Genomic DNA, 19,128 nt, shown 5'->3' on the forward strand with positions numbered 1-19,128 from the left:
CACACACAGTCAGCTAAACTGGTGAACAGCATGGATCTTTTATAACCCAAACTCTGATACAAGCACCAAAACATTACATATATTTTTCTACAAAACAGCCTTTATGTCAGTTATGACATTAAACACACCTTCCTGAGTTTGAGAATAATATGTACAGTCTCTTTATTATCTATAGTCTATCACATAAAGCAGTCTATAGCATTCATTGAAACAGTAGTTGACATTTTACGGAGGCTGTTCTGTCCTCTAACTAAAAAAAATCTGCGAAAAATCAATGACGTAACTACAAGGCGACAGGAACAGAAGTGGATTAATTTAATGTATAAAAATGTGTACAGTGTATGAACAACTTGAATCCAGTAGTCATTACTTCTATGAAATTGTCTACATTTCAATTTTCTCTTAATTTTGTTTTTTCTTTCTCTCATTTTCGTTTTTTTATAGCAGATGTATTGTTTCTTTTAATATGTATTTTGATTTTGATTGAAAAATGTCTTTGTAATGTATAGCAAACTGAAAAGCTGTATGAAAATGGTATGGGAAAAATACAGTATATTAAAAAAAAGTGGATCAAGAGAGATCTCTCTCTAACTCAGACCAAACTCTATAAAACAGTAAAACTAGGCAGCGCTGATCAAAATATTAACCTTTTTTTTATTGCTGTGTTGCTTATTTCTCACCTAAAATGTTTTTAGTAACACATTTTAACTTACTGTTTAACTCTAATTCAAGATTGTTACCAGACTGCTGCCATATTTTTTCCTACGCTTTAAAAATGGACAAGCTCGGGCCAAAAGGCCAAAATGACCAAAAACAACAAACAACAAAAACGCACAAGCTTGCATTTCATCACCCATTACCAGCCAGTGGGAGGGTTTATTGGTCTGGTGCCATGCAGTGCATTCTGGTACTTGTAGGTTTTCTACCTCTTGAGGAAAAGCGAATCCAACAGCTATTTTTCTCTGGTCATTTAGCACCATTTTCAAAAATATATTTGTCTTTTTACTGCAGAGACGGCCCAGTTTTACAAAAAGACCATCTTCCAGCATTGAAGTAATTCTTTTTACAAGAGCTTATAAACTCATCGACTCAGAGATAAATGTAATATTGGGAGTTTGTTCCTCTCAAACAAACAGCTAAAGGTGTGTTCAGTTCTGCAGTGTTTTGTTTTTTTCAAGTCGAGTCAATTTTATTTATAGAGCCCATTATCACAAAACATGGTTTGCCTCAGAGGGCTTTGCAGTGTACGACATCCCTCTGCCCTTAGACCCTCACATCACGCAAGGAAAAACTCCCGAAAAAGAAACCCTGTAACGGGGGAAAAAAAAGGAAAAGGATGGTGAGGGATCCCTCTTCCAGGACGGACAGACGAGCAATAGATGTCGTAAATAACAAATGAAATACAATCATGGCAAAAAGGAAAGAGACAGAGAGAGGGGAGGAGCGGGGGAGAGAGGGGGAGAGAGGCACAGCAATAATAGAAACAGATACATGTCAAATTACAATAACAACAGGTGTGAAAATAATTAATTGCACTCTATGATGATATTGAGGGTGATGATAGGAGTCTCATGCGTATATTGATAGATATAGAAATATACAGCGTTAGAGCTCCTCATGCCCGGAAACTGTGCTGCAAATGAGCAGCACGTGTTTTCCTCCTGTTTTAACACAGGTCGTACTTCAGGAGTGACTCTAAATGACTCGTAAAGCTGACTGTTTACTGCGGAGCAAAGAAAATAGATGTCACGTTAGAAAAGCAACATGAGGAACATGTGACATTGTTCTACGCAGACTTGCAATAACAAGCTGCAGTTCTAAGGTGTTTGCTCAGGGTGTGATTATAACTGTTGGTTGTTGTTTACACACATAATGATGATAACGTGGTGTAATGATGGCAGATCCTCTTTGCAGGAATAGGGAGGAAATACGATCACTGACAACCTGCATGTAAACAGAGGTTTTACTGTACTGCAGGGATACTCAACTGGCTTTGCTTGGGGGCCACTTTTGCAAAATGACAAGAGGCCAGGGGCCCATCGCAGCAGCCCCATACATGCTTCTAGGATTTTAGGACGTTTTTATCGGATTTTAGGACATTTCTCAGATAATAGGACGTTTTTTAGCATTTCAGGACATTTCTTGGACTTTGGGATCTTTATAGGATTTAAGGACATTTTAAGAATTTTTAGGACATTTCTATGATTTCAAGACATCTCTTGGATTTTTAAGGACATTTTTAGGATTTTAGGACATTTCACGAATTTTAGAATGTTTCCCGGATTTTAGGACATTTCTACAATCATAAGACATTTCTAGACTTTTTTCAGGACAATTCTAGGATTTTAGGAGATTTCTTGGATTTGAAGACGTTTCTTGGATTTAAGACATTTTTCGGATTTCAGGACATTTCTATAATTTAGGGCATCTCTAGGATTAATAGGATGTTGCTAGGAACTAAGGACTTTTTTTAAAAAAAAAAAAAAAAGAAGGACATTGCTAGGGTTTGGGGACCTCTGTAGGAATTTAAAGGACATTTTTAGGATTTTAGGACATTTCTTAAATTTTAGGACATTTCTAGGATACTAAGACATTTCTAGATTTTGGAGGACATGTCGAGGATTTTAAGACATTTCTAGGATTTTAGTGAGATCCTCACTGACACTTTTGTTGATAGAGAAACTATTTTGTTGTGTGCACTCTGGCACCTCATGTATACTAAAAGTACAAAAACAATGTTGTGAATCACTTTATTTTTATTGTAAATTAAAGAATGGATTGGGGGCCACCCGGCACCCTATCATGGGCCAGATTTGGCCCGCAGTCCGTATGTTGAGTATCACTGTTGCAGCATGTAAAACATATTGTCCAATAACCCAATCAGATTTGAATGAAGTAATTTTTCCTCCCTCGTTGTTTGAGGTGTTTCAGTGAAAGTATTACTGCTCCCATGAAGGTTATAAGTACAGTCATGACATGCAGACGCACACGCAGCATGAAGCATATAAACCTTCCCCTGGAATGAGACGTATCTGAGTCAAACCTCTCACACTTTGCTCACTAAGACTCCCTGCGATTAAAGCCTTTTGTAAAACGTCAGAACAATATTTCTGTGCTGAGCGGAGCTGCCAGAACACAGATTATAATTCCATTTGCTTTGGATTTAAGGGGGGGTTAACCGTCACTTGGCCTAAATACTGCTTCACAAGGCTTTCCAAAAAATGTCTGAGGCAAGGGCTGAAATTCTCAAACCCAAGAAAAGGAAAAATTAAGTTCCTGTTCTAAACCTCTTTGCATATTAAAGCAAAAGTGGAGTCCTCTCTTTCAGGAAGCGGGCAAGTTTAGAAACAGGAAATAAACCAGTCTAAGCATGTATTGAGGAACTGGTTTACCATCAGATTTCTGTAGAGGAGATGCATGTACTCTTACATATTACAGGCATTTTATGACCCTGTCTGACCTTTCCTCAGGTATCTTTAACCCATGTAATTGTATCTGTGTGTTTCAGGACTCACAGGCGAGGTAGGACTTGAGGCTTCCTTTGCTCATGAGTTCGGTCACGATGTAGACCGGCTCTCCTCTGGAGCACATGGCCAACAGCTGGATCAGCTTCGGGTGATGGAGACTCTTCAACGCCTGAACCTCCTTCACAAACTCGTCCTGCTTCGTGTCCTCTGGAGGAGAAAGTAGTGGAGAAAAAAGCGTTATTGGTGAGTTTATACCTTATTTATTTTGGTTGTCCTTCTTTTCACTGTTGTTTATGCTGCTTTCATGTATTCAAAGTAGGGTTAGGGACAATACAGATACTAACTATTAGTAGTTAATGAGAGCGATAACCGATGTTTGGAACAGATATGCATTTACAATAAAAATGAAAATATTTCTGTCAAAATTTAGAACTGGGAATATAACAACCTCCAACACAAAACTTTGTTTAAATGCCTTTTGCAAATGTTTAATCAAAACTGAGACTGTCAACATCATTAACTTACTGGCATTTAAAAAAAAATAAAATCAATTGATAATTTAAATTGGAAATGCATAAAAACAGCTCTCTTAGGTTTTACAGAATAAAAGTTCCTCCCATGCTGACACTTTGTTTTTACTTTTTATGTATTTATTTATTTTTATCGGCGATCATTAGAATAAAAAACTAATACAGATAATTGGCAAAATGTCAGCTACTGGCCCCAATAATAAACCAGGCTGATAATCTGTCGACCCCCTAGTTTAATGCTGGACAGGTAGCTTTATTTTGACATCATTCTGCAAAAATCCCACACATTCCCAAGTCGTCACATATCCAGATCTTCTTAATACATCGATGGAGAAAAGTCTGTTTTTAAGTCCGGCTGTATTTTTGTGCCTCCTCCAGAAAACTGCCTACCCCAGCTTTAATTTGGGTTTACATTCATGATCATCTTTCCAATCATGTCTTCTTTTCTCCACGCAGCTTCCCACATTTCTCCAAACTGCTCCTCATTTCCATAATTTACATTTTTACCCACCACCTCCACACTCTTTTCATTCACCTCTCTGCCGCCACCCTACAGTTCCCGTTCTTCGTCTAACACTTCATTAACTCCTGAAAAACACTTTAAGCAGCTTTTTTCCCCCACCCTTACTCTTTTAATAACCTCCATTTCTCCGTCTCCATCACTGCATTTGATATCATCGCCGCTCTTTATCACGCTCGTCATGTTTTTGTCCATCCTCTGTGTCCCTCCTTTTGTCCATATTTAGCTTTATCTGCCTGAATGAACAGCTGTACTCCACTGAGGTTGTTTCCTGCGTTGGCCAATCAAAAATATGCAAGCACACATTCCAGTTAGGATATTTTATAACATGTATTGTATTGCATTGGGATATTTTTATTTATTTTTTGTTTCCTTGCAAGTGTAAACCAGTGTGTCTACACGTAATGAACTTTAAACTGGACTTCCTAGTTTGCATCTGGTTGATCTGGTTTTTAATCCAGTCGAATGTATTAATAAAGAACATTTAAAAGCAACAGAGTTGATTAAAATGCTGTACATTAATAAACAGATAAAATATAGCATAAATAACACCAAAAAATAAACAGGACATGTTCACCAAAAAGGCCAGAAGATAAAGATAAAAAACACAAACAGATCTGCACACAGTTTAAGGAGTAATCTAACACCAGGCTTAAAAATCAGGTGTTTTACTGCCATCTCTGGTACAATAGAGGGTATTTATTTTGAAAAAAAAAAAAAGCTAGAAGAGGTACTGAGAAGTGAAAAGGGGACAGAAACCCATCGTGTCCTTCAGTATCTGTTCTCTGTTGGAAAGTTTCAAGCTTTTTGCAGAGTCACTGTTGGTGTGGTCAGAACTGAGAAAAAAATAAATGTCAAGGAGCGTTGAATTACTTTTTGATGGCCACCATCTGATTTTATGGCTTCAATTAAAAGAACCCTGTGGAGTTTTTGACGTCTAATTATGGAGTGATGTGTCTGATTAGTGAGACTCTGTTCTGTCTTTAGCACGCCAGTAACACAGTACACACTCACGTTAATCGCTTCACACTTTTCCACTGATCTACAGGTGGCGTATTGTGTCAAGAAATGGAGCGTTATACCAACAAATTGGGCAGAAGACGACTGCAGACCAGCTTAAATACAGATGTAAGAAATGCTGATTTTAAAGTGTTCAAAACAGTCTGCTTTGCATTTGTGTTCAGGTAACTCTTGTAATTAAACCATGAACAAACCTGGATCATGACCATAAAACCTTGAAATATTTGGCTGTATTTATTGACTTAGTTGTCAAATTAAATATGCAGATTTTTTAAAAATTAGATTATTTTTTTATGTATAGAGGAAGACTGCAAGCTGGCAAACATCTATATTAATAAAAACTGGCTTTAAAATAAAATAAAAAAACTTTCTTATGAGGAAGGAAATGCATAACCTAAATCCTTCAAGTTTTAATGTGATCTTTAAACACATACTTTGATTTTCGACTCATTTCACAACATCTTTCTGACTTCGTACCTTGTTTCAGTGTCTTTATGGCCACTTTCTTGTTCTCTGTGGTCCACAGAGCCTCCCACACCTCTCCAAAGTGTCCCTCTCCCAGCTTCTTGTGGAGCCTGAATTCCTCTCGAGGTCTCTCCCACGGCTCCATGTCAAACAGCTCCCGCTGCACAGAGACGACAGGGTGAGTCCACACGACTTAAAGTCAAAACTGTTTAAAACAAGTGGCCAGACAATGCTGCAATATTTGGTTTACAAACAATGGTGAACCAAAGATTCAACCCAGTGGTATTTACACAGCTTCCAGCTCAGCAAGACTGTGCATTGGATTGCATTGGATTGTGTATTGTTAGATTCATCAGTTTTAAAATAACTCCCCTACTCTGCACAATACGAGATGCTGAGACACTGATCCATGTTGGACTGTGGGAATACAAAACTGCTTAGTTGCAGAATTCACATGACATGTATGATTTGTAACGTGGACGGATTGTGCTCCTGCTCAAAGCTGGAAACACAACAAAGTCACTTATTAAACTACGTACTCTGAGCACTTTTCCTTTATACTGATTGTTGGTTTTCTGTCACTCTGAATATTTTGTCTTCTTGTGGTTGTCTATTTTTTTCATAGATGTCTTACAGCTGAGATCAAAATGAGAGAAAACGCGACCAAACACGACGATGTGGAAAGAAACAACAAAAAGGTTCTAATGTGAGTCAGAATTTCCATTTCTCGTAACTTTTGTTTTTAATGACAATGGGAAACTGGAATTACCACCTAGCAGTTGTATGCCTCTGCAAACCAGTTTATGGTCTACAGTTTATGATATGATGTCACACAGTTAAGTTAACTTTTTGGGTATAAATGTCACCACTTTGTGTCCTATTAGACATTTGTGTGGAATTGTGTCATTATTACCGTATGAATTAATAAGTTAGGGCAAAAACAAGTTTTGTGAGGCCACAGTGACCTTGACCTTTGACCTTCAACCACCAAATTATAATCAGTTTATTCTTGAGTCCAAGTGGATGTTTGTGCCAAATTTACAGAAACAGCTTTGAGGCATTCTTGAAATACTGAGTTCATGAGAATGAGAGGGAAGCTCAGTCCCAGTGACTTTGGTCACCAAAATATGATCAGTTCATCGTTGAGACCAAGCGGATGTTTGCGCCAAATTTTAAGAAACTTCCTCAAGTTGTTCTTGAAATTTAACGCTCCAAGAGTGAGGCAGACAAGGTCACAGTGACTTTGAACTTTGACGTCCAACCACCAAAATCTTATCAGTTAATTGTTGAGTCCAAGTGGATGTTTGTGCCAAAGTTGAAGAAATTCCCTTATGGTGTTTAAGAAATATAACTTTATAAGACTGAGACAGAGGAGGTCACAGTGGACTTTGATGTAGGACCACCAAAATTCAATCAATTCACCCTTGAGTCCAAGTGGACGTTTGTGTTTGAAAAAAATCCGTCAGGGCCTTCCTGAGATAAGTATTCACGAGAATGAGACAAACTACCCAAAAACATAATGCGTCCATCCATGGCTTTCCCCAGTGTGGAGGTGTAAAAAACCCAGATCAAGAACATAAAAATCTTAAATTATTCGCTTATATTTTGTCATAACCTTTATTTCTTCTTAAATTAAAATATAATATTTACTAACCCACATTTTTATTCTATTTTTTCCAGTTTGGATGTAGATGCAGACAGATATCACTCTGGATGATGCATTTAATGATCGGCATCATGTAAGGTAAGTGCAGAATGAATGAGTAAATGAACGAATGAATAAACAACACTTAGGCTTAAATAAATGGAACATAAATTTATATTTATTTATGGTCATAAACAGTCAAGTGCCACAAAACATTTTGTTCTAATGATCAGGTGCTTTGATAAACAGAAAATGAAATGAACAGATCAATGAAATGATTTGTCAAAAAAAACATATTTATATATAAATAAGACAATAACAAACAAATCAACTCAATTTCATATTAGAAATAAATAATGAAAAAATTTGTGTTAATCAGGTAATACATAAAGCAAGCCTGTGTTGCCTCAGCGTCGTTGCTTTGAGGCACACATTGTGCATTGCGTAGAAAAAAAAGTGCCCAAATAAATTGAAATAACAAAGGATGTTTAAATCGAAATTCAGTTTGTTGTATCTCAGTCTACTCCACACAGAAAACACCATTAAAATGATTCCATTTTCTATTTTTATCACATTTCCCCATCATCGTTAATTATAGCAACAAAAGGTCAGGCAGATTGTTTAGCCGGTCCCACTTAATTAAAATATTGTCACCCTTCATTTCTAATTATGCGTTACATAATCTCACTAATGGCTTTAAGTTTGACAAATGTCACCACTTGGGCTTTCACACAGTCTATTGGGCAGTTTATTAGGCATTTAAACAGCAGGATAAATCTGCTTTTAGAAGCTGAAATCTAACAGAAGGATCAGTCGTGTCGTTGTTATACAAAACAAGCTTAATCAGGTTTTATCGACCGTGTCTCTTGGCTATGTTTTTACAGAAAACAAGACATTGTGCCAAGCCAATAAAAAGTGATTGAGAGCGTCGTTAGTGACTCTTTTTACTGGTAGAACATTTAACTGATAGAGCATTTAAATCTAAATGTGATTTTTTATTTTCTAAATGCAGATTTATTGTTGTGTTTGAAGGCTTAAATGATCGACCATTAGATCGCGCGTAAGCTCAGTAAATCAACAGCAGAGCGGTGTAAAAAGAGAACACACTTAAAGGTCCACTGTGTAGGATTTAGGGGGATATATAGGCATATATATAAGTAAGTTTTCTTGAGTGTATAATCACCTGAAAATTCAAATTGTTGTGTTTTCGTTGACTTCGAATGAGCCGTTTATTCGTACATGTTGCAGCCCCATGTTTCTACAAAAGCCCAGAACAAACAAAACACTGGCTCTAGTTAGGGACGTTTGCGTTTTTGTTTTGGCCACCATAGTTAGAAGCCCTACAAACGCCAGGAAAACACTGAGTTTTATTATGAAACTTCTTTATTCAGTATTTTTACCGTTTAAATTGGCAGGTCTGTTTATTTTGCAGAGGATCCTGGTAAAAACCTCCTGAACATCCGGATCTTTAGTTATCAGTCAAATAGGTGATATACATTACTGGGTGCAGGCTGGCAACCAAAATAGAGCTGAAGAAACACTGATTTATAACATTAAACAACTTTATTTAGTGTTTCTACTGTTTTAAATCACCTGATCCGCTTGTTTTGTGGGAGGAAAAGACCTCCGCGGATATTTCAGCTACTGGTTAAAACCTGAACCGAAGGAATTCTAACCGGGCGAAGTTTCAGCCGGTTGCAATGTGCAATTATTACCACTAGATGCCACCAAATCCCACTAAATGTTACACACTGAACCTTTAAATAATGTCTGTTTATAACATTTTCTAGATTTTTAGAGCTTTCATTAATATAATATTTAGGGTATAAACTGAAAACAAACATTTTGGCATCTGTGAGGGGTACAACTCCTCATAACTTCATGTTGTTTAGCGCTAAAAGGCAGGTCCGAGCCCCAAAATGCAATCGCAACTCACAGTTCAGAGTTCGAAACCCAAATATGAACTGTGTTTAACTTAAACAACCATCAGTGAGCTATGATGGTGTTTCTGGAGGTGCTACAACGAAGTCACTGAGAGGACCTTTAAAATGTTAAAAAAATGTTTTTTCTCAAAGCTCAAAAAGCTTCAGTCATGAAATGCAAAAGGCACGCACACAAATCAATACTCAGATATGAGTGATACATTGATTATCTTATTAAAACATAGAAAAGCTCATAAATATATAAGTTAAAAAAATCATTCAAAAAATTAAGAGAAAAAAAATGTGAAAAATGTTTCGTTTCATCTGTCTGCTTCTCAAGAGATAATACGTGCAGTTATTTTGACGTTTTTTCTGTGTGTTGAATATAAAAACATACAGTGTGTGCTGAATTTGTGTATTGTGTGTGTGTGTGTGTGTGTGTGTTTCTGCCTCAGTGTGTCCGTGGCCTCAGACTCACAGCTCCCTCTGGAAGGGAAGAGAGAAGAGGGAGGAATCACTGAGTGGCCTCTGTTCCAGAAGAAATACTGATTTTTAAACACTTTCACATCCACGCTGGGGGAAAAAAAACTTGACGCTCATCTTTAATATCTGTAAATGGTACGTAATATTCCCTTTTTCCTGTATTTGTATTGTGACTTGCTCCAGAAAATGTGAAGAGTGTAGGTGGTTTCTCAGTTTGTGGTGAAAAGCCCTGATACTGAGAGACCTCGGTGAGCTCTGTCGTCTCCCGCCGGGCTCAAACTGATGAGCCATGAATAAAGAATACATCTCGCCGGGGGTTTAATATAAGCTGCACTGCAGAGATAGCGTGTGTAATCACAGCACTGCCACGTGATTTTATTCAAAAACTGTTCCAAATATTTAATTCTCCTGCTAATTGCACTCCAAATATGTTTGGCTCTTGGTGATCATTTATTCATGCAGAGCATCAGACGGCACTCATTAAATTCCTGCTGCAGAGCAACAATAGAAAGAAGATTTCAAGGTCTTTGTTCCACTTTGTGTCAGATTCCAACCGCAGAGACAAAAGCTGCTCAAATTAAAACAGATACGGAAACATTCGGGATGGCTGCCTGAGATTTTACTTCAATTATCAGCATCAGTGGGAACTGTTATGAGTCAATACTGGCTGCTGGTTTTTCATTGAGAAATTCTACAAAAGCTAATGTGTGTTTGCTGAAGTGCAGATCCTGTTTAGCTGAGCAATATTTTGTCAAAGTCAAGTTTAGTGTTTGGCGCAAAGTCACTAACATGTATTGGTGGGGTGAAGAGAAATTAAAAGGCAGCATACTAATATTAATACAAGTGACCCACATAATGCTGAGGAAAAACTAAATATACAAATATCCTTGTTGACTGTCTGTGGAGCCATTCTGTGAAAATGCTTTTCCCGTTGTCGTGTTCATGAATATTTGAATCGGCAATTTTTGCAGCCGTTGATCACTGTGTGTCACCTGCATGAAGGATGTTGGAAGATTTAGCTTTTGAATCATTGTCGTTCAAAAGTCAAATGCTCAAAGTATTTTGTTTCGCTTTTAGGCTGAACACCTTCGACATGTGAGTAGGGCAATAGTATAGTATGTCGAAAAAAGTCAAAATTTGACCCCTCCTAAAAATGGCTGAAAACCACTTAGAATAGCTTAAACAGACGTGTTATAGTATACAAAGTGGAAATAAAGTCCAAGAAAGGCCAAAAACCTCATAATTTAGCATGTCGAAAAAAATGGCGAGAAAGGCAATAGTATAGTATGTCGAAAAAAGTCAAAATTTGACCCCTCCTAAAAATGGCTGAAAACGACTTAGAATACCTTATAGACACGTGTTATAGTATACAAAGTGGAAATAAAGTCCAAGAAAGGAAAAAAACCTCATAATTTAGCATGTCGAAAAAAATGGCAAGAAAGGCAATAGTATAGTATGTCGAAAAAAGTCAAAATTTGACCCCTCCTAAAAATGGCTGAAAACCACTTAGAATACCTTATAGACACGTGTTATAATATACAAAGTGGAAATAAAGTCCAAGAAAGGAAAAAAACCTCATAATTTAGCATGTGGAAAAAAATGGCGAGAAAGGCAATAGTATAGTATGTCGAAAAAAATCCAAATCTGACCCCTCCTAAAAATGGCTGAAAACGACTCAGAAAACCTTACAGACACGTGTTATAGTATACAAAGTGGAAATGAAGTCCAAGAAAGGAAAAAAGTCAAAATTTGACCCCTCCTAAAAATGGCTGAAAACCACTTAGAATAGCTTATAGACACGTGTTATAGTATACAAAGTGGAAATAAAGTCCAAGAAATACCAAAAACCTCATAATTTAGCATGTTGAAAAAAATGGCGAGAAAGGCAATAGTATAGTATGTCGAAAAAAGTCAAAATTTGACCCCTCCTAAAAATGGCTAAAAACGACTTAGAATACCTTATAGAGACGTGTTATAGTATACAAAGTGGAAATAAAGTCCAAGAAAGGAAAAAAACCTCATAATTTAGCATGTCCCAAAAAAAGGCGAGAAAGGCAATAGTATAGTATGTCGAAAAAAGTCAAAATTTGACCCCTCCTAAAAATGGCTGAAAACCACTTAGAATAACTTATAGAGACGTGTTATAGTATACAAAGTGGAAATAAAGTCCAAGAAAGGCCCAAAACCTCATAATTTAGCATGTTGAAAAAAATGGCGAGAAAGGCAATAGTATAGTATGTCGAAAAAAGTCAAAATTTGACCCCTCCTAAAAGTGGCTAAAAACGACTTAGAATACCTTATAGAGACGTGTTATAGTATACAAAGTGGAAATAAAGTCCAAGAAAGGCCCAAAACCTCATAATTTAGCATGTTGAAAAAAATGGCGAGAAAGGCAATAGTATAGTATGTCGAAAAAAGTCAAAATTTGACCCCTCCTAAAAATGGCTGAAAATGACTTAGAATAGCTTAAACAGACGTGTTATAGTATACAAAGTGGAAATTAAGTCCAAGAAAGTCCAAAAACCTCATAATTTAGCATGTCAAAAAAAATGGCGAGAAAGGCAATAGTATAGTATGTCGAAAAAAGTCCAAATCTGACCCCTCCTAAAAATGGCTAAAAACGACTTAGAATACCTTATAGACACGTGTTATAGTATACAAAGTGGAAATAAAGTCCAAGAAAGGAAAAAAACCTCATAATTTAGCATGTCGAAAAAAATGGCGAGAAAGGCAATAGTATAGTATGTCGAAAAAAGTCAAAATTTGACCCCTCCTAAAAATGGCTGAATACGACTTAGAATAACTTATAGACACGTGTTATAGTATACAAAGTGGAAATAAAGTCCAAGAAAGGAAAAAAACCTCATAATTTAGCATGTCGAAAAAAATGGCGAGAAAGGCAATAGTATAGTATGTCGAAAAAAGTCAAAATTTGACCCCTCCTAAAAATGGCTGAAAACCACTTAGAATAGCTTAAACAGACGTGTTATAGTATACAAAGTGGAAATAAAGTCCAAGAAAGGAAAAAAACCTCATAATTTAGCATGTCCCCAAAAAAGGCGAGAAAGGCAATAGTATAGTATGTCGAAAAAAGTCAAAATTTGACCCCTCCTAAAAATGGCTGAAAACCACTTAGAATACCTTATAGACACGTGTTTTAGTATACAAAGTGGGAATAAAGGTCAAAAAAGGCCAAAAACCTCATAATTTAGCATGTCCAAAAAAATGGCGAGAAAGGCAATAGTATAGTATGTCGAAAAAAGTCAAAATTTGACCCCTCCTAAAAATGGCTAAAAACGACTTAGAAAACCTTATAGACACGTGTTATAGTATACAAAGTGGAAATAAAGTCCAAGAGATACCAAAAACCTAATAATTTTGCATGTCGAAAAAAATGGCGAGAAAGGCAATAGTATAGTATGTCGAAAAAAATCCAAATCTGACCCCTCCTAAAAATGGCTGAAAACGACTCAGAAAACCTTACAGACACGTGTTATAGTATACAAAGTGGAAATGAAGTCCAAGAAAGGAAAAAAGTCAAAATTTGACCCCTCCTAAAAATGGCTGAAAACCACTTAGAATAGCTTATAGACACGTGTTATAGTATACAAAGTGGAAATAAAGTCCAAGAAAGGCCCAAAACCTCATAATTTAGCATGTTGAAAAAAATGGCGAGAAAGGCAATAGTATAGTATGTCGAAAAAAGTCAAAATTTGACCCCTCCTAAAAATGGCTAAAAACGACTTAGAATACCTTATAGAGACGTGTTATAGTATACAAAGTGGAAATAAAGTCCAAGAAAGGAAAAAAACCTCATAATTTAGCATGTCCCAAAAAAAGGCGAGAAAGGCAATAGTATAGTATGTCGAAAAAAGTCAAAATTTGACCCCTCCTAAAAATGGCTGAATACGACTTAGAATAACTTATAGACGTGTTATAGTATACAAAGTGGAAATAAAGTCCAAGAAAGGCCAAAAACCTCATAATTTAGCATGTCGAAAAAAACGGCGAGAAAGGCAATAGTATAGTATGTCAAAAAAAGTCAAAATTTGACCCCTCCTAAAAATGGCTGAAAACCACTTAGAATAGCTTAAACAGACGTGTTATAGTATACAAAGTGGAAATAAAGTCCAAGAAAGGAAAAAAACCTCATAATTTAGCATGTCCCCAAAAAAGGCGAGAAAGGCAATAGTATAGTATGTCGAAAAAAGTCAAAATTTGACCCCTCCTAAAAATGGCTGAAAACCACTTAGAATAACTTATAGACACGTGTTATAGTATACAAAGTGGAAATAAAGTCCAAGAAAGGAAAAAAACCTCATAATTTAGCATGTCGAAAAAAATGGCGAGAAAGGCAATAGTATAGTATGTCGAAAAAAGTCAAAATTTGACCCCTCCTAAAAATGGCTGAAAACCACTTAGAATAACTTATAGACACGTGTTATAGTATACAAAGTGGAAATAAAGTCCAAGAAAGGCCCAAAACCTCATAATTTAGCATGTTGAAAAAAATGGCGAGAAAGGCAATAGTATAGTATGTCGAAAAAAGTCAAAATTTGACCCCTCCTAAAAATGGCTAAAAACCACTTAGAATACCTTATAGAGACGTGTTATAGTATACAAAGTGGAAATAAAGTCCAACAAAGGCCCAAAACCTCATAATTTAGCATGTTGAAAAAAATGGCGAGAAAGGCAATAGTATAGTATGTCGAAAAAAGTCAAAATTTGACCCCTCCTAAAAATGGCTGAAAATGACTTAGAATAGCTTAAACAGACGTGTTATAGTACACAAAGTGGAAATAAAGTCCAAGAAAGGCCAAAAACCTCAGAATTTAGCATGTCAAAAAAAATGGCGAGAAAGGCAATAGTATAGTATGTCGAAAAAAGTCCAAATCTGACCCCTCCTAAAAATGGCTAAAAACGACTTAGAATACCTTATAGACACGTGTTATAGTATACAAAGTGGAAATAAAGTCCAAGAAAGGAAAAAAACCTCATAATTTAGCATGTCGAAAAAAATGGCGAGAAAGGCAATAGTATAGTATGTCGAAAAAAGTCAAAATTTGACCCCTCCTAAAAATGGCTGAAAACCACTTAGAATAGCTTATAGACACGTGTTATAGCATACAAAGTGGGAATGAAGTCCAAGATAGGCCAAAAACCTCATAATTTAGCATGACAAAAAATTGCCAACAAGGCAAGAGTATAGTATGTCGAAAAAGTCAAAATTTGACCGCTCCTAAAAATGGCTGAAAACCACTTAGAATAGCTTAAACAGACGTGTTATAGTATACAAAGTGGAAATAAAGTCCAAGAAAGGCCAAAAACCTCATAATTTAGCATGTCCCAAAAAAAGGCGAGAAAGGCAATAGTATAGTATGTCGAAAAAAGTCAAAATTTGACCCCTCCTAAAAATGGCTAAAAACGACTTAGAATACCTTATAGACACGTGTTATAGTATACAAAGTGGAAATAAAGGTCAAGAAATACCAAAAACCTCATAATTTAGCATGTCGAAAAAAATGGCGAGAAAGGCAATAGTATAGTATGTCGAAAAAAGTCAAAATTTGACCCCTCCTAAAAATGGCTGAATACGACTTAGAATAACTTATAGACACGTGTTATAGTATACAAAGTGGAAATAAAGTCCAAGAAAGGAAAAAAACCTCATAATTTAGCATGTCCCAAAAAAAGGCGAGAAAGGCAATAGTATAGTATGTCGAAAAAAGTCAAAATTTGACCCTCCTAAAATGGCTGAAAACCACTTAGAATAGCTGAAACAGACGTGTTATAGTATACAAAGTGGAAATAAAGTCCAAGAAAGGCCAAAAACCTCATAATTTAGCATGTCGAAAAAAATGGCGAGAAAGGCAATAGTATAGTATGTCGAAAAAAGTCAAAATTTGACCCCTCTTAAAATTATCTAAAAACGACTTGGAATAACTTATAGAGACGTGTTATAGTATACAAAGTGGAAATAAAGTCCAAGAAAGGCCAAAAACCTCATAATTTAGCATGTCGAAAAAAATGGCGAGAAAGGCAATAGTATAGTATGTCGAAAAAAGTCAAAATTTGACCCCTCCTAAAAATGGCTAAAAACGACTTAGAATACCTTATAGACACATGTTATAGTATACAAAGTGGAAATAAAGGTCAAGAAAGGCCAAAAACCTCATAATTTAGCATGTCGAAAAAAATGGCGAGAAAGGCAATAGTATAGTATGTCGAAAAAAGTCAAAATTTGACCCCTCCTAAAAATGGCTAAAAACGACTTAGAAAACCTTATAGACACGTGTTATAGTATACAAAGTGGAAATAAAGTCCAAGAGATACCAAAAACCTAATAATTTAGCATGTTGACAAAAATGGCGAGAAAGGCAATAGTATAGTATGTCGAAAAAGGCCAAATCTGACCCCTCCTAAAAATGGCTGAAAACCACTTAGAATAGCTTAAACAGACGTGTTATAGTATACAAAGTGGAAATAAAGTCCAAGAAAGGAAAAAAACCTCATAATTTAGCATGTCCCAAAAAAAGGCGAGAAAGGCAATAGTATAGTATGTCGAAAAAAGTCCAAATCTGACCCCTCCTAAAAATGGCTGAAAACCACTTAGAATACCTTATAGACACGTGTTATAGTATACAAAGTGGAAATAAAGTCCAAGAAAGGCCAAAAACCTCATAATTTAGCATGTCGAAAAAAATGGCGAGAAAGGCAATAGTATAGTATGTCGAAAAAAGTCAAAATTTGACCCCTCCTAAAAATGGCTGAAAACCACTTAGAATAGCTTATAGACACGTGTTGTAGTATACAAAGTGGAAATAAAGTCCAAGAAAGGAAAAAAACCTCATAATTTAGCATGTGGAAAAAAATGGCGAGAAAGGCAATAGTATAGTATGTCGAAAAAAGTCCAAATCTGACCCCTCCTAAAAATGGCTAAAAACGACTTAGAATACCTTATAGACACGTGTTATAGTATACAAAGTGGAAATAAAGTCCAAGAAAGGAAAAAAACTTCATAATTTAGCATGTCCCAAAAAAAGGCGAGAAAGGCAATAGTATAGTATGTCGAAAAAAGTCAAAATTTGACCCCTCCTAAAAATGGCTAAAAACGACTTAGAATACCTTATAGAGACGTGTTATATTATACAAAGTGGAAATAAAGGTCAAGAAAGGCCAAAAACCTCATAATTTAGCATGTTGAAAAAAATGGCGAGAAAGGCAATAGTATAGTATATCGAAAAAAGTCAAAATTTGACCCCTCCTAAAAATGGCTGAAAACCACTTAGAATAGCTTAAACAGACGTGTTATAGTATACAAAGTGGAAATAAAGTCCAAGAAAGGAAAAAAAACTCATAATTTAGTATGTCCCAAAAAAAGGCGAGAAAGGCAATAGTATAGTATGTCGAAAAAAGTCAAAATTTGACCCCTCCTAAAAATGGCTGAAAACCACTTAGAATAGCTTAAACAGACGTGTTATAGTATACAAAGTGGAAATAAAGTCCAAGAAAGGCCAAAAACCTCATAATTTAGCATGTCGAAAAAAATGGCGAGAAAGGCAATAGTATAGTATGTCGAAAAAAGTCGAAATTTGACCCCTCCTAAAAATGGCTGAAAATGACTTAGAATAGCTTAAACAGACGTGTTATAGTACACAAAGTGGAAATAAAGTCCAAGAAAGGCCAAAAACCTCATAATTTAGCATGTCGAAAAAAATGGCAAGAAAGGCAATAGTATAGTATGTCCAAAAAAGTCCAAATCTGACCCCTCCTAAAAATGGCTAAAAACGACTTAGAATACCTTATAGAGACGTGTTATAGTATACAAAGTGGAAATACAGGTCAAGAAATACCAAAAACCTCATAATTTAGCATGTTGAAAAAAATGGCGAGAAAGGCAATAGTATAGTATGTCGAAAAAAGTCAAAATTTGACCCCTCCTAAAAATGGCTGAAAACCACTTAGAATAGCTTAAACAGACGTGTTATAGTATACAAAGTGGAAATAAAGTCCAAGAAAGGAAAAAAAACTCATAATTTAGTATGTCCCAAAAAAAGGCGAGAAAGGCAATAGTATAGTATGTCGAAAAAAGTCAAAATTTGACCCCTCCTAAAAATGGCTGAAAACCACTTAGAATAGCTGAAACAGACGTGTTATAGTATACAAAGTGGAAATAAAGTCCAAGAAAGGCCAAAAACCTCATAATTTAGCATGTCCCAAAAAAAGGCGAGAAAGGCAATAGTATAGTATGTCGAAAAAAGTCCAAATTTGACCCCTCCTAAAAATGGCTGAAAACCACTTAGAATACCTTATAGAGACGTGTTATAGTATACAAAGTGGAAATAAAGGTCAAGAAATACCAAAAACCTCATAATTTAGCATGTTGAAAAAAATGGCGAGAAAGGCAATAGTATAGTATGTCGAAAAAAGTCAAAATTTGACCCCTCCTAAAAATGGTTGAAAACCACTTAGAATAGCTTAAACAGACGTGTTATAGTATACAAAGTGGAAATAAAGTCCAAGAAAGGAAAAAAAACTCATAATTTAGCATGTCCCAAAAAAAGGCGAGAAAGGCAAAAGTATAGTATGTCGAAAAAAGTCGAAATTTGACCCCTCCTAAAAATGGCTGAAAACCACTTAGAATAGCTTATAGACACGTGTTATAGTATACAAAGTGGAAATAAAGTCCAAGAAAGGAAAAAAACCTCATAATTTAGCATGTCGAAAAAAATGGCGAGAAAGGCAATAGTATAGTATGTCGAAAAAAGTCCAAATCTGACCCCTCCTAAAAATGGCTGAAAACCACTTAGAATACCTTATAGAGACGTGTTATAGTATATAAAGTGGAAATAAAGTCCAAGAAAGGCCAAAAACCTCATAATTTAGCATGTCGAAAAAAATGGCGAGAAAGGCAATAGTATAGTATGTCGAAAAAAGTCAAAATTTGACCCCTCCTAAAAATGGCTGAAAACCACTTAGAATAGCTTAAACAGACGTGTTATAGTATACAAAGTGGAAATAAAGTCCAAGGAAGGAAAAAAACCTCATAATTTAGCATGTGGAAAAAAATGGCGAG

General features: G+C 35.8%; 1 protein-coding gene and 1 long non-coding RNA gene across 2 annotated transcripts in view; one reads left to right on the forward strand and one right to left on the reverse strand.

Moving 5' to 3' along the window:
- srms (src-related kinase lacking C-terminal regulatory tyrosine and N-terminal myristylation sites) overlaps positions 1-19,128 on the reverse strand; it is a 59,402-nt gene that overhangs the window by 6,456 nt on the left and 33,818 nt on the right. Inside the window, exons 4-5 of the mRNA XM_042491013.2 lie at positions 6,015-6,162; positions 3,516-3,674 (exon numbers count right to left, since the gene is read on the reverse strand). Coding sequence (XP_042346947.1) covers positions 3,516-3,674; positions 6,015-6,162 — 307 coding nt within the window. The remainder of the gene's footprint in view (positions 1-3,515; positions 3,675-6,014; positions 6,163-19,128) is intronic.
- Positions 3,572-10,183, forward strand: LOC121946451 (uncharacterized). Its single transcript, XR_006106021.2, has 6 exons — positions 3,572-3,710; positions 5,566-5,645; positions 6,064-6,180; positions 6,628-6,708; positions 7,683-7,746; positions 10,025-10,183. It is a non-coding gene; the product is annotated as an uncharacterized LOC121946451 (long non-coding RNA).

Source organism: Plectropomus leopardus, chromosome 9 (assembly GCF_026936395.1).
Source record: "Plectropomus leopardus strain MGB_pleo_1.0 chromosome 9, ASM2693639v1, whole genome shotgun sequence".
Classification (NCBI taxonomy): domain Eukaryota; kingdom Metazoa; phylum Chordata; class Actinopteri; order Perciformes; family Serranidae; genus Plectropomus; species Plectropomus leopardus.